Source organism: Xyrauchen texanus, chromosome 27 (genome assembly GCF_025860055.1).
Source record: "Xyrauchen texanus isolate HMW12.3.18 chromosome 27, RBS_HiC_50CHRs, whole genome shotgun sequence".
Classification (NCBI taxonomy): Eukaryota; Metazoa; Chordata; class Actinopteri; order Cypriniformes; family Catostomidae; genus Xyrauchen; species Xyrauchen texanus.
The window spans coordinates 41,354,792-41,369,068 of NC_068302.1; the positions used below are offsets into that span (position 1 = coordinate 41,354,792).

Sequence of the window (14,277 nt, forward strand, 5' to 3'; positions counted from 1 at the left end):
CTGAGTGACTCCAGTAAGGTCTCCTAAGCAACCAAATTGGCCCGGTTGCTAGGGAGGGTAGAGTCACATGGGGTAACCTCCTCGTGGTCACTATAATGTGGTTCTCGCTCTCGGTGGGGCGTGTGGTGAGTTGTGCGTGGATGCCGCGGAGAATAGCGTGAAGCCTCCACACGCGCTACGTCTCCACGGTAACATGCTCAACAAGTCACGTGATAAGATGCGCGGATTGACGTTCTCAGACGCGGAGGCGACTGAGATTCGTCCTCCGCTACTCGGTTTGAGGCGAGTCACTACGCCACCATGAGGACTTATAACGCATTGGGAATTGGGTGTTCCAAATTGGGAGAAAAATAAAAGAATCATTGTACATATCTAACAATAAAGGTGCCAGCTGTTCAGCAAACCTTTTGTAGAATTCAATCAGAAAGCTGTCTGGACCTGCTGCCTTACCGCCTTGCATGTGCTGGAGACCATTTGCAGTCTCATCTAAATCTACACTTTTATCAAGATCGTTTGCTATATCTCTATCAATATGTGGAATGTCTAAGCCATCTAAAAAATATTCCAGGACGAAATCACCTTTAGGTGATTCTGATTTATAAAGGTTAGGGTAAAAAGAAGATACAACATCATTAATGTCAGATGGATTTGTGATTAAGGTGCGGGATGAGTCATAAACCCAAGTAATTAAATGGGAGGCAGCTAGTCCCTTTAAATAGGATGCCAAGAGCCTAGCCCACAGCTCAGGAGTGGGGTTATTAGAGTGCTGCTCATCAATATCAGTGATCGATTAAACTATGACTTGCAGCTTTTGTTTCCTTTGCTTGTTCTTATAACCAGTGTATGAAATATACCCATGGATCACTGCTTTAAAGGTTTTCCATAACAAAAAAGGAGAAACAGATTTTGACCTATTGGTCTTAATAAACACATCGATGTGTGGTGTCTGGGTAGCTCAACGAGTATTGACGCTGACTACCACCCCTGGAGTCGTGAGTTCGAATCCAGGGTGTGCTCCAGCCAGGTCTCCTAAGCAACCAAATTGGGCCAGTTGCTAGGGAGGGTAGAGTCACATGGGGTAACCTCCTCGTGGTGGTGATTAGTGGTTCTCTCAATGGGGTGTGTGGTGAGTTGTGTGTGGATCGTGGAGAGTAGCATGAGCCTCCACATGCTGTGAGTCTCCGCAGTGTCATGCACAACGAGTCACGTGATCAGATGCGCCGATTGACGGTCTCAGACGCGGAGGCAACTGAGACTTGTCCTCCGCCACCTGGATTGAGGCGAGTAACCGTGCCACAACGAGGATCTACTAAGGACCTACATGCCAGCTCTGCCGTAATCGGTGTGTGTGTGTGTGTGTGTGTGTGTGTGTGTGTGAATGGGAAGCAGCTAAGGTTAGATTACCACTAAGGTTAAAAAAGCCGCTTTTTAAGTGCAGACCAATTGCTTATCTGTTGGTCCTGCCACGTTTGTGTTTGTTTGTGTTGGTCCTGCCACGATCCAATCAAAATGGAGCCACTTTGCCTTAAACTGGCTCCTGGAATGCCGTCTGGTCCGATTGTTCACCACTTCGTTCCCTGTTCATTTAAGACACTTATTGGCATGAAAACTATTTGAAGCGACAGCTGTAAAAAGCACTCATTAAGAAAAAAGTGGGAGAACAGACACTGTGCGACCGCACTACATCGTGAAACTGGAAATCCGCGTTTATGGTTGCTGGAGAGTAAGTAGACGGTTTGAATTGTTTTTATTAAATATTATTTATTTACTGAATGCAAAAGCCCTTCTATGTGACATCACATCCTGTGCACTAATTTTGCATGCTCAAAACGCAGTGCCACCGCAGTTAAACTCTAAACCGAAACCAAGACAATCGCTGAACTTGCATTGAACATGGAATATTGCTCATTTATCATTCAGAGGGATTTTGGGGGCATTTTAGCTGATCAGCCTTGGCCAGCAAACCATCTTAGGCTGTTTAAGCTGTCTTTATATTCAGCAGGGAAATTAAAGGTTTTTCTTTCTCTCTGTAGTGTTGAAGTCATCTGACTGGAGGTACGGCAGCTGCAATGGCTCATACAGATGGTTGCTGGTTTGACTGACGCTCAGGTTCCTGCAGGATGGGCAGTGTTGGCAGCGGGGTGGCTGGCGAGCAGGAGTTTGCCATGAAGAGCGTGGGCACACGTACCACCCTCCCCCGTGGTCCGCCACTCTCCCGCCGCGGGCCTGCTGACCGCAGCTACAGCGCCGAGCGTCTCCACGCGCCCCCATCCACCTCGGAGGGCTCCAGCGATGAGCGAGGGAGCAGCAGCATCACCACGGATCGAGTCCAGCTCAACAGCGCCTCCTCTCACCTGGAGCGGCTTCCCACCAACTGCAATGGGCTGGAGGGTAACGGCGCACGCCGCAGGGATGGACACAGAGCGGGAGGAGGGATATCTCTAGACGTCTGCAGTAACGTCGTGGGTCATGGTGGTGTGAAGAATCGTGATGTCGTGGCACCAGTGAAGGGTAGAAGCGGCAACAATACCAAGAGAGACAGTCGCACACCACCCAAGATTCTCACCGTCTCTGGAAAACTCGAGCAGGTTTGACTGAAATCTACCATAATCATACCAAATGTTGTTAATCGAGGTAGACCGATTTATCGGTTTTACCGATTAATAGGTGCCAATAGTTGCATTTATATATTAGTTGCACCGGGCCAATAGTTGCATTTATATATATTTATAGCCAATTTTTTATTATTACAATATAACAGCAGCCTCTAGACATGAAATAAAATTATGTTTTATTTTTTTAAAACATAATTAAATTTATGTTTAAACTCACGTTCACGTGAGTAACGTGAACCCGTGAGTATCCCCCCTTTTCTTCCGGAAAAGGACTGGAGGAGGGGCTTCTACGACAACTTATCTTTCCGCCATCAACCATAGCTGATATCACAATGTAAAGTGATCAATGGAAAGGAGGAGGCGAGAACCGGCTTTTCAATATAAATAATAGTTTAATGATAAACTTAAAAGAAGACACAAACACACATGACGGACATGTCCGTAAACGATCTCTCTCTCCCGCACGATCCCCTGCAGCCGACCTTTAAACCTCACGGAGGCATAATTAGCCTAATACGGGACCGGGTGTGTAGGATCACGACCCGGCCCCGCCCTCCACCCTGCCACATTCCTCCCTTGTTCTCTCAGGCTGGGGAGCCCCCAGCCTGACGTACACCCCCTCCCCTTTCCCTGGAGGAGGGCGTGGTTTACATACAGTCTGCCGGCAGGTCATCCCCATCTACCTGGACAAGGGAGGGGACAAGGGGAGGGAAACAGAAATAATTAAAATGGGGGGTACTTCCTGTAACAGTGTAGTACCCCCCAAAAAACACTGTAAAATTCAAAAGAGGGAAAAGGCCAACGCTGAGCGACAGTGAGAGAGAGAGAGAGAGAGATGGAAAAAAACAAAAACCTCGCCAGTTCTCCGATACGCCGCAGCTTGTTCCTCGGCCACTCCTCCACCCTCTATCGGATGACAGCCGCATCTTTCCGGGCGGATCAGAGGCAGTCCTCCAGGGAACAGAAGGGGTCTCCCTCGCCCCTGGCAGCGGTTCTCCAGCTCCAGGTGGTCGCCAGTGAGCCCCTCCCCGCTTGCGATCGGCGGTCGTAAACCCCGCTGCGTTTCAGCGGCCGGTAGGCGACTCCTAAACCCCTGGCAGCGGCCCTGACCGCTCCAGGCGGTCGGTTAGGAGCCCCTTCTCCCCTCGCGGTCGGCTGCTCCGTTGGGGTGGATGGTAGTGGCGAGAACTCTACTACGGCGTATCCCTCCTCCTTCCCGGGTTTCCGGCACCAGCGTAAAGTGATCAATGGAAAGGAGGAGGCGAGAACCGGCTTTTCAATATAAATAATAGTTTAATGATAAACTTAAAAGACAACATAAACACACACATGACGGACATGTCCGTAAACGATTTCTCTCTCCCGCACGATCCTCTGCAATCGACCTTTAACCCTCATGGAGGCATAATTAGCCTAATACAGGACCGGGTGTGTAGGATCATGACCCGGCCCCACCCTCCGCCCTCCGCCCTGCCACACACAACAATTGCTGCTCTGTATCTGTTGTGGAAGTCCCAGATAAGTTGACATTGTGTCATACAATTCCAGGTGCCCACACACCACTACAACCATCACTGAACAGATGAAGGGAGAGGGTCCATTTTAGTTCTAGAAAGCATTTGGCCTGTGCTTGATGGAATGGACTATATAATAGGATGCAGATGGTGCAATAACCGGAGAAGAACCTCCGAATTAAATTCCACTTGACCCAGCCCCATTAGCACTTTGCACGTGCAATTTTGCCAAACCCACTTGCGCCAAGACTTACTCATGCATGCACGAAAATACTAAAACTTCATGGCTATGCCCATTGACTTTGTGCATGGTCACCTAGAATCGTGCTTATCGCTAGTGCTCTTAAAATAGTGCCCATTCATTTTGTTGTTTACACCTCTCATCCACACTAGAACCACAGAAACTTTCCATAGATAGATCATGTTTGAGGACTGTTTAATTATGCTGTATCTAGAGACTGGGATTTATTTTGTCTTTCAGAACACTTCTGCGCTGATTCGCCCCTCTGCCTTCAAACCCGTTGTGCCCAAGAGCTTTCACTCCTTGCAGAACCTGGTTGGTCAGTCTGGAAGCGGAGCTCGTTCTGCTGGGAGCGGAGATGGCTCTGATGCCCCACAGTCCCTCTGTGAGCAGGACAGTCCAGATAGAGACCCCTCCAGTGGGACTGATGGCCAGGGCGGCATGTCTGACTCGGGACGGAACTCTCTGACCAGTTTGCCCACTTACGCGGGGCCGGGTTTGAGTTACGGACCCCCGCAAGCTCTCGGCCCGCTCAGTGCCTCGACCAGTCACATCAACCGACTGGGCACCACAGCGGCGGCGCTGGATAAAGTGGACAAACCGAAGTATCAGAACGGCCTGAGTGTGTCAGACAGCAGCCAGTCCTCCACTGGCAAGAGCTGCTTGTCCTATCGGAGACTCTGTCATCTGACCAACGACACTGGAATGGTCCAGCCCTCGGCATCCACTGATGACATCATCCAAGACCTGGCGGACAGACTCTGGGAGAAGGAACAGGAGGTGAGGGTTACAGATTCCCAGGGGTGGAACGATCCAGAATGGAAGCGTTTTGGGGGCTGTTCACACCAAATGTGTTTCAATGCTTAACTTAAATTATATATATTATTTAAGATTTTATTTTTTTATTGATCTTGTTTTCAGCTAGCGGACATAAAAAGCTTTATGAAAGTTGACGTCCTGCTTTATTTCCATCTAAAACCATTTTAAATCAAACATTTTAATAATTATTATGCGTGCATCTTTTATGAGCTCATATTAATTTAGAGACTACGTGGAATATTTGTATAGAGGACAAATCTGCAAAACATAATAAATAAATAAATAAATAAATGCACAAATAAATGTAGAAATAAATGAATAAATCTGCATATTCGTGCATAAATAAATATATAAATAATTAAATGTGTGAGGAGATTTATAAATAAATAAAATAAATAAATGCACCAATCGATGCAAAAATAATACAATATAAAACAGAAATAAACAGTTGGGGAAATGCAAACTGTTATTTAATTATGTGTACATATCCTCACATATTTAATTAGTCATATATTTATTTATGCATAAATATGTGGATTTATTTACTTATTTATATATGTATTTGTGTATTTATTTATTTATTATTTTTGCAGTTTTCGGCCTCCATATACATGTATTTTATAAAATTAATTTCTCACACCACAGAATGATTTAAAATAAACTACTGAAGACAAAAAGTTGATAACATTTTTTAATTAAAATTAAAATAAAAACTTTAAATTTGATTACATTGATTAATTATTTTCCATATCATGCATTTAATTTGACTACGGGTTTTTCACCTTTAAATGTCAGGGAATAAAAAAAAAAATGTATATATATTTATTTTTTATTTTTATTTATTAAATTTTTTTCCCAGATCTGGTAAACTCTATTTAAGTTAATTAAGCCATTAAATGTCATGGAAAAGTGAATGTGATTTCTTTGACTGGTATTTGTTCTTGTTGTGTTCAGTCTCTGTACAGAATCGTTTTTATGATCATTTGACCCTTTTAACAAACTACAGTGCACATTGTTCTCCTCTCTTCCACAGGTGTTGCACATGCGTCGTAACCTGGACCAGAGCGAGGCGGCCATCGTGCAGGTGTTTGAGGAGAAACAGCGCGTGTGGAAGCGTGAGATGGAGGAGTTGAGGCAGAACTACGTCGGGCGTCTGCAGCAGGTGACCCGTCGGGCTCAGCGCACCCAACAAGCTCTGCAGGCACACATCGCCCGTCTGCAGCAGGATAAAGGGCGACTGCAGGAGGAGGTCAGCGCTCTGCTCGCCCAGAGAGAGGAGCTGGAGAGAAAGTGTCTGGATTACCGAAAGGAGCAGGCCGATATTCTGCCCCGTCTGGAGGAGACCAAGTGGGAGGTGAGAGGAGCAAATCACAGACGTAAAACTACAATACTACATGACGTGGCTTTATATGGAGTTATGATGACAATAAAATGCATTTCAAACTGTTCTGAGATCAGTGCAGACAGACAGCACACTGGAGGTTAAGTCATGCACTAAATAGGGAGCAAGGGTGCATCCTATAGCTCTCCTATAACTGTTCTGAGACCAGTGCAGACAGACAGCACACTGGAGGTTAAGTCATGCACTAAATAGGGAGCAAGGGAGCATCCTATAGCTCTCCTATAACTGTTCTGAGACCAGTGCAGACAGACAGCACACTGGAGGTTAAGTCATGCACTAAATAGGGAGCAAGGGAGCATCCTATAGCTCTCCTATAACTGTTCTGAGACCAGTGCAGACAGACAGCACACTGGAGGTTAAGTCATGCACTAAATAGGGAGCAAGGGAGCATCCTATATCTCTCCTATAACTGTTCTGAGACCAGTGCAGACAGACAGCACACTGGAGGTTAAGTCATGCACTAAATAGGGAGCAAGGGAGCATCCTATAGCTCTCTATAACTGTTCTGAGATCAGTGCAGACAGACAGCACACTGGAGGTTAAGTCATTCACTAAATAGGGAGCAAGGGAGCATCCTATAGCTCTCCTATAACTGTTCTGAGATCAGTGCAGACAGACAGCACACTGGAGGTTAAGTCATGCACTAAATAGGGAGCAAGGGAGCATCCTATAGCTCTCCTATAACTGTTCTGAGATCAGTGCAGACAGACAGCACACTGGAGGTTAAGTCATGCACTAAATAGGGAGCAAGGGAGAATCCAATAGCTCTCCTATAACTGTTCTGAGACCAGTGCAGACAGACAGCACACTGGAGGTTAAGTCATGCACTAAATAGGGAGCAAGGGAGCATCCTATAGCTCTCTATAACTGTTCTGAGATCAGTGCAGACAGACAGCACACTGGAGGTTAAGTCATTCACTAAATAGGGAGCAAGGGAGCATCCTATAGCTCTCTATAACTGTTCTGAGACCAGTGCAGACAGACAGCACACTGGAGGTTAAGTCATGCACTAAATAGGGAGCAAGGGAGCATCCTATAGCTCTCTATAACTGTTCTGAGATCAGTGCAGACAGACAGCACACTGGAGGTTAAGTCATGCACTAAATAGGGAGCAAGGGAGCATCCTATAGCTCTCTATAACTGTTCTGAGACCAGTGCAGACAGACAGCACACTGGAGGTTAAGTCATGCACTAAATAGGGAGCAAGGGAGCATCCTATAGCTCTCTATAACTGTTCTGAGATCAGTGCAGACAGACAGCACACTGGAGGTTAAGTCATGCACTAAATAGGGAGCAAGGGAGCATCCTATATCTCTGTATGCAGTTAAGTGCGTTCACTCCTAAAATCGGATCAAAAGTTCAGTTTCAGGCTGCAGATGATGTTTGGACACTCAATGATCATCAGTTCATAGATTCAACATTTAGAATGGATCATTTTATTTTAACATGGTTGACTGTGATTGGACATTACTTTGAATTTTCTATATTTTGGTATTATTTAAAATTTCGCAAATTAGTCCCACTGTCCACACATGAGGACGTACATTTTTAGGCATGTCATTTCCACAATACATGAACTATAATGTGTATATATACAGTATATATATACTGTATGTTCATATGTGGCCATACAGATTTCTGAATAGAGACATACACCTTAGTGTTTTTATTAAATAGTAAATGAAAGATTTTTTTTGTATTACATTTTTTGTTTGCTATTTAATATATAGTTAGGATACATTATTGGATTGCATTTATGCCTCTAAAAGGTGTGTGTCAACAGACATCTACTCTGCTGAAATCTGCAATTATTTAGTAATTTGATAACAGGCTTCTGAGGGCAGTAAATGCAATAAAAAAATGCATTTCATATTTACAAATATTTCTTCCTCAAAAATACTAACATAATCAATAATGGAGCTGTTAAGCCAGTGAAGGCTACTTGATTAAGAATGTGCTTTCTATTGTTCAGTTGTGTCAGAAAGCAGGTGAGATTTCTCTGCTCAAGCAGCAGTTGAGAGAGAGTCAGAACGAGGTGACCCAGCGGGTGGGCGAGATGGTGGCCCTCAGGGGTCAAGTGAAGGAACTGAACGCCCAGCTGAAGGAGAGAGAGGAGACCATGATCAGCCTGAAGGACTCATACACCAACAAGAGCCGAGAGCTGGAGAGATGTGAGGGAGAACTCAAGAGAATGCTGACAGAGGTAAAACATCTCAAAACAAAAACATATACACTATCATCATGAGTTAGAATGTGTTCACATCATTAAAACTCACTATACTCCCTAATAAAACATATACATTATTATCATAAACTATTACTAACTCTCATAGTGATTTGCTCAAACCTCTGTTCCTGTTCCAGACATGAATGATCCCTCAAATCATGTGTGTTATTGAGAGGTGTGCTGATATTTAACATTTTCACCTGAAAAAACCCATAGACTTACATTGAAGGAGGGACTCAGTCAGATCTAGACAGCAGGGTAGAGTTGCATCAGCTGCGTGTTAAGGTCTCAATTAAGTTGGGACTTAATTTGTTTTCACCACCAGTTCTTAAGCTGCGTACACACTGCCAGCGACATCGCCAGCAACATCGCCAGCGACATCGCGCGCGACAGCGTCACCATCCCATTCATTTTCAATGAGAGCACAGCGACTTCCGGCGACACGAGCTGCGCCCGTGGGCGAAATGAAGAGCGACTAACGGAAGCGACAGCCAATAGGAGAGAAGACGAGAGAGCTCACGTGATGCTTCTCTCTCTCTCAGCTCCTGCAGTAACGGAAAGATGGATGAAAGGCTAATTCTTGCTGTTAGCAATTTTCCAGTGCTCTATGATATGGATATGGTATATCCAGCCGCAGCTCTTGCACCAGCCGGTGGTACTCGCCGTGCTGACTCTGAGATTGAATGGTTTTGTGGACCCAGACAGACCGGCGTTTGCGTTTGCGCCGCAGATAAACCGCCGCTATGGCAAACAGTACGCCTTGTTTCTCGCTCATCTTTGATATAAAGCATTTAATGTACTGATTCCATTTATATTTAGTCTTTTCCCTCCAAAATGTTTGTTTTTAGTGGCAAGAAAAGCGATTCGCTGTCAACAGCAATGGAATGACATCCGTGAATGTCATTTATATACGTTACTAGGCAACCAGTAGTGGGAACGCCCACTAGCGACTTCACCGCCATCCACTGGCTACCTGCAGTGACAAAGTCACTGGCAGGGTGTACGGAGCTTTAACGCTAGACTTAGCTAGTAGGATGTAAAGTGGTGTGTAGTCGCGTAACATGGCGTTGTTATCTTTATTGGTCCAAAAATCAGCTTTTAAATTTGTATTAGTGTTGAAAAGCTGGTGAATTTTTATGTTTTCTTGTAAAAGTTGATGTTCAAACATAATCGTCAGCAATAATAAATAATATTTCTATTGAAATGTATGTAAAGAAAATAAGGCTATATATATTTTATTTAAAATTGACATCGGGTGATGCGCACAGGAAAGTGCAATGTTTAAATCGGTTTCATACTGAAGAGTTGCCGAGAATTTCTCTCTCGTTAATGTAAACAAGTGTAGAGTAAATGTAGAGTACAGTATACATAGGGTTACGTTCTACCTCAGTTTAATGGGGCAACGCTCAAATATTTAACAGTGCGTGAATTGTAACTAAGTGCCCATTTACCGATTTATACTTCTGTATCGAACATTACGCCGTCATTGCAACAAAGTGATTCAAAATGAGAATCAGAATGAGCTTTATTGCCAAGGATGCGTCCATAAACAAGTACATTTCTTGGTGACATTAGCTTCCAGTGCACAAACAATACAACAACAATACTATCTTACCCTAGGGGGCACCAGAAACTCCACCATTTGCCCTTACTCACACATTATATGTTATTCAAGGACCCGAAAGCTGTCGCAGAACACAGACGATCGCTTCGCACTCGCATCAAGCCAACCCCCACACTCTCATCACGCACACCCATGGCCCCCACCCCCAAACTATCCGACGATCGCGGATCGTATTGGCCAGCGGCGGCCCTGTATAACATTTTACACATAAAAAGGTTAGTGAGTGATTTTATCACACCTAGCTTCATGCTAAACATACTAGCATCATGCTAGCAACACCTAGCGTAATGCTAGACATTCTAGAAACATGTTAGAAATAACTAGGTTTATGTTAAAACATGCTAGAAACACCTAGCAACATGCAAAAGCATTCTAACAACATGCTAACAATGCCTAACTGCATGGTAAAACATGCTAACAATGCCTAGCAACATGTGAGCAACACATAGATTCATGTTAAACATTGTAACAAACATGTTAGCAATGCCTAGCTACATGCCAGAAACACCTAGCTACATGCTAAAACATTCTAACAACATGCTAACAATGCCTAACTGCATGGTAAACATGCTAACAATGCCTAGCAACATGTGAGCAACACATAGATTCATGCTAAACATTGTAACAAACATGTTAGCAATGCCTAGCTACATGCCAGTAACACCTATCTACATGCTAAAACATTCTAACAACATGCTAACAAAGCCTAATTGCATGGTAAAACATGCTAACAATGCCTAGCAACATGTGAGCAACACATAGATTCATGCTAAACATTGTAACAAACATGTTAACAATGCCTAGCTACATGCCAGAAACACCTAGCTACATGCTAAAACATTCTAACAACATGCTAACAATGCCTACCTGCATGGTAAACATGCTAACAATGCCTAGCAACATGTGAGCAACACATAGATTCATGCTAAAAATTGTAACAAACATGTTAGCAATGCCTAGCTACATGTCAATAACACCTATCTACATGCTAAAACATTCTAACAACATGCTAACAACGCCTAATTGCATGGTAAAACATGCTAACAATGCCTAGCAACATGTGAGCAACACATAGATTAATGCTAAACATTGTAACAAACATGTTAGCAATGCCTAGCTACATGCCAGTAACACCTATCTACATGCTAAAACATTCTAACAACATGTTAACAACGCCTAATTGCATGGTAAAACATGCTAACAATGCCTAGCAACATGTGAGCAACACATAGATTCATGCTAAACATTGTAACAAACATGCTAGCAATGCCTAGCTACATGCCAGAAACACCTAGCTACATGCTAAAACATTCTAACAACATGATAACAACGCCTAACTGCATGGTAAAACATGTTAACAATGCCTAGCAACATGTGAGCAACACATAGATTCATGTTAAACATTGTAACAAACATGCTAGCAATGCCTAGCTACATGCCAGAAACACCTAGCTACATGCTAAAACATTCTAACAACATGTTAACAACGCCTAACTGCATGGTAAACATGCTAATAATGCCTAGCAACATGTGAGCAACACATAGATTCATGCTAAACATTGTAACAAACATGTTAGCAATGCCTAGCTACATGTCAGTAACACCTATCTACATGCTAAAACATTCTAACAACATGCTAACAATGCCTAATTGCATGGTAAAACATGCTAACAATGCCTAGCAACATGTGAGCAACACATAGATTCATGCTAAACATTGTAACAAACATGTTAGCAATGCCTAGCTACATGCCAGTAGCACCTATCTACATTCTAAAACATTCCAACAACATGCTAACAATGCCTAACTGCATGGTAAAACATGTTAACAATGCCTAGCAACATGTTAGCAACACATAGATTCATGTTAAACATTATAACAAACATGCTAGCAATGCCTAGCTACATGCCAGAAACACCTAGCTACATGCTAAAACATGCTACCATCTGTCTGTTTGTCTATCCGTCTGTCCGTCCGGTCACCAAACTCCAAGCTTTTATACTTTCAGGCAAGGCTTTACAAGCCAACTTAAAGTTTGCCTTCAAAATTTATAAACTAGTTAGTTGTTTCTAGTTTGCTTCGCCACGGCCACTCTTTTCTAGCTTAAACCTTTGGACCTTTGAATTTCAGGACTTTTGTGTTATTGTATATTCAAGACAGTCTGTTCACCTCCACATATTACTTTCTGAAACCAAATTGATCCAACATATCAAAAGTTGAGAAAAGTGGTATTGAAACAGTAATTTGATTCATATTCAACACTATAAGCATTTGATTTGTGTATTTGCAGGTATCAATGCTACGTGACAAGCTGGTTGTGTTTGAAGCTGAGGTTCTGGGTCTCAAACACGCTCTGAGTGAGCTGAGCTGCAGAAACGATCGCGCCGTCGGTCTGAGTCGCATCAGTGGCAGTAGCAGTTTACCATGGGCCGGCCTCCACTCTCCCTGCACGGCCGATGCCCTTACCGCGCTCACACCCCTCAGCGCTACCGTCGACACTTTCCTGAGCCTGCAGAGCGACGAGGCCAAAGCGCAACGGCAGGAGGCGGGGGAACTGCGGCATCAGCTGGAGTGCCTGCAGGGGGAGCTGCACCTTGAGCAACAGCAGCGAGAACGACAAGCGCTCACCTTCACTCAAGAGCGCCACACCTGGCAGGACGAGAAAGAGCGCGTGCTGAAGTATCAGGCGCAGCTCCAGCTCAGTTACGTGGAAACACTGCAGAAGAACCAGGCGCTGGAGGAGCGCATTGGGCAGCTCGGTGTTAAACTCGCCATGACGCCCAGCTCACCGCCACCCGTCAGTCTCTCCATCCCTGTCCCAGTAACCGTCACTCTGTCGCCGACCGTAGACGATCCCAAACCTTCGGCACTACACCAGCTTGCTCCACCGTGGCCGGGGCCTACTCGCTTGGAGCGGATCGAGTCCACAGAGATTTAACATTTGCTCAATATAGACAAATAAAATTAAGTTCATGAGTTCTGTCTAAAGACCCAAACAGGCACTACAGACTGCAGAGATGGGAGCTGTTTTTCTCCAAGAGAACAAAGTAAAATGCAGTTAATTTGCTGGTGATATAAAAGTGACCCTGTCAGATACAAACGCACATATTTCTCCAGCATTTAAGAAGCTGAGCTTTTGACATTTCTCCGTTTAAAACTAAAAGCAACAGTGATATTAAAAAACTAGTTGACCCCAAAATTCTGTCATTATTTACTCCAAACCTGTATTCTAATATTTTTATATGTGTAACAAAAAAGGACGATTTTTGAAGAATCTTTAGACAGCTCTTTTTCATACAACGCATGTGACCAACAGTGTACAAAGTCTAATCTAATTACTTTTGGTGATGATTGTAATCAGATTATGGTTACTGGCTTTAATTTAATTACTTATGTTACACACTTCTGGAATAATATTATTTATGTAGAATACATTTAAAACATAAATTATGTTCATATGTATGTGTGCGACAGCTGAAGGAAAATAAACAAGGTGGAAACTTTAATGTAAAGTAATTAGTAATGTGATTACTTTTTGATGAAACAATCAGTAATGCAATCTGATTATGCAACCGGTCCTGCTCGACCCTCTCCGAGTGGGATTCGAACTTGCGTCTCTGGCATGGGAGGCAGGTGCGCTAACAAGGAGGCTAAAGGCTCTAGCGTCAGTCGCTAGTGGGCCTCTTGAGGTCAGGGGAGTGAGGTTTACACACTGCACAGCTACGCTGGCCACTGTTACACTCACCCCCCTAAACCCCACACCTGGTACCAAGTGTAGCTGGCCAGCTGGTAGGTATCTGTGCAGTGTATAAACCTCACTCCCCTGGCCTCAAGA

The 14,277-nt window shown here is 44.0% G+C and overlaps 1 protein-coding gene across 3 annotated transcripts in view; it reads left to right on the forward strand.

Moving 5' to 3' along the window:
• Positions 1–13,934, forward strand: part of LOC127621411 (leucine zipper putative tumor suppressor 3-like) — a 19,974-nt gene extending 6,040 nt beyond the window's left edge. For 2 of the 3 annotated variants that reach the window (XM_052094983.1, XM_052094984.1), the window contains exons 2-6: positions 2,034–2,588; positions 4,611–5,150; positions 6,223–6,543; positions 8,564–8,794; positions 12,733–13,934. In XM_052094983.1, the coding sequence (XP_051950943.1) occupies positions 2,121–2,588; positions 4,611–5,150; positions 6,223–6,543; positions 8,564–8,794; positions 12,733–13,380 (2,208 nt within the window). In that variant the 5' untranslated portion in view covers positions 2,034–2,120 and the 3' untranslated portion in view covers positions 13,381–13,934. Of the gene's footprint in view, positions 1–1,591; positions 1,724–2,033; positions 2,589–4,610; positions 5,151–6,222; positions 6,544–8,563; positions 8,795–12,732 lie in introns of those variants that run through there. The other variant, XM_052094982.1, reaches the window with a different exon arrangement.
• Positions 13,935–14,277: the final 343 nt, after the last annotated feature.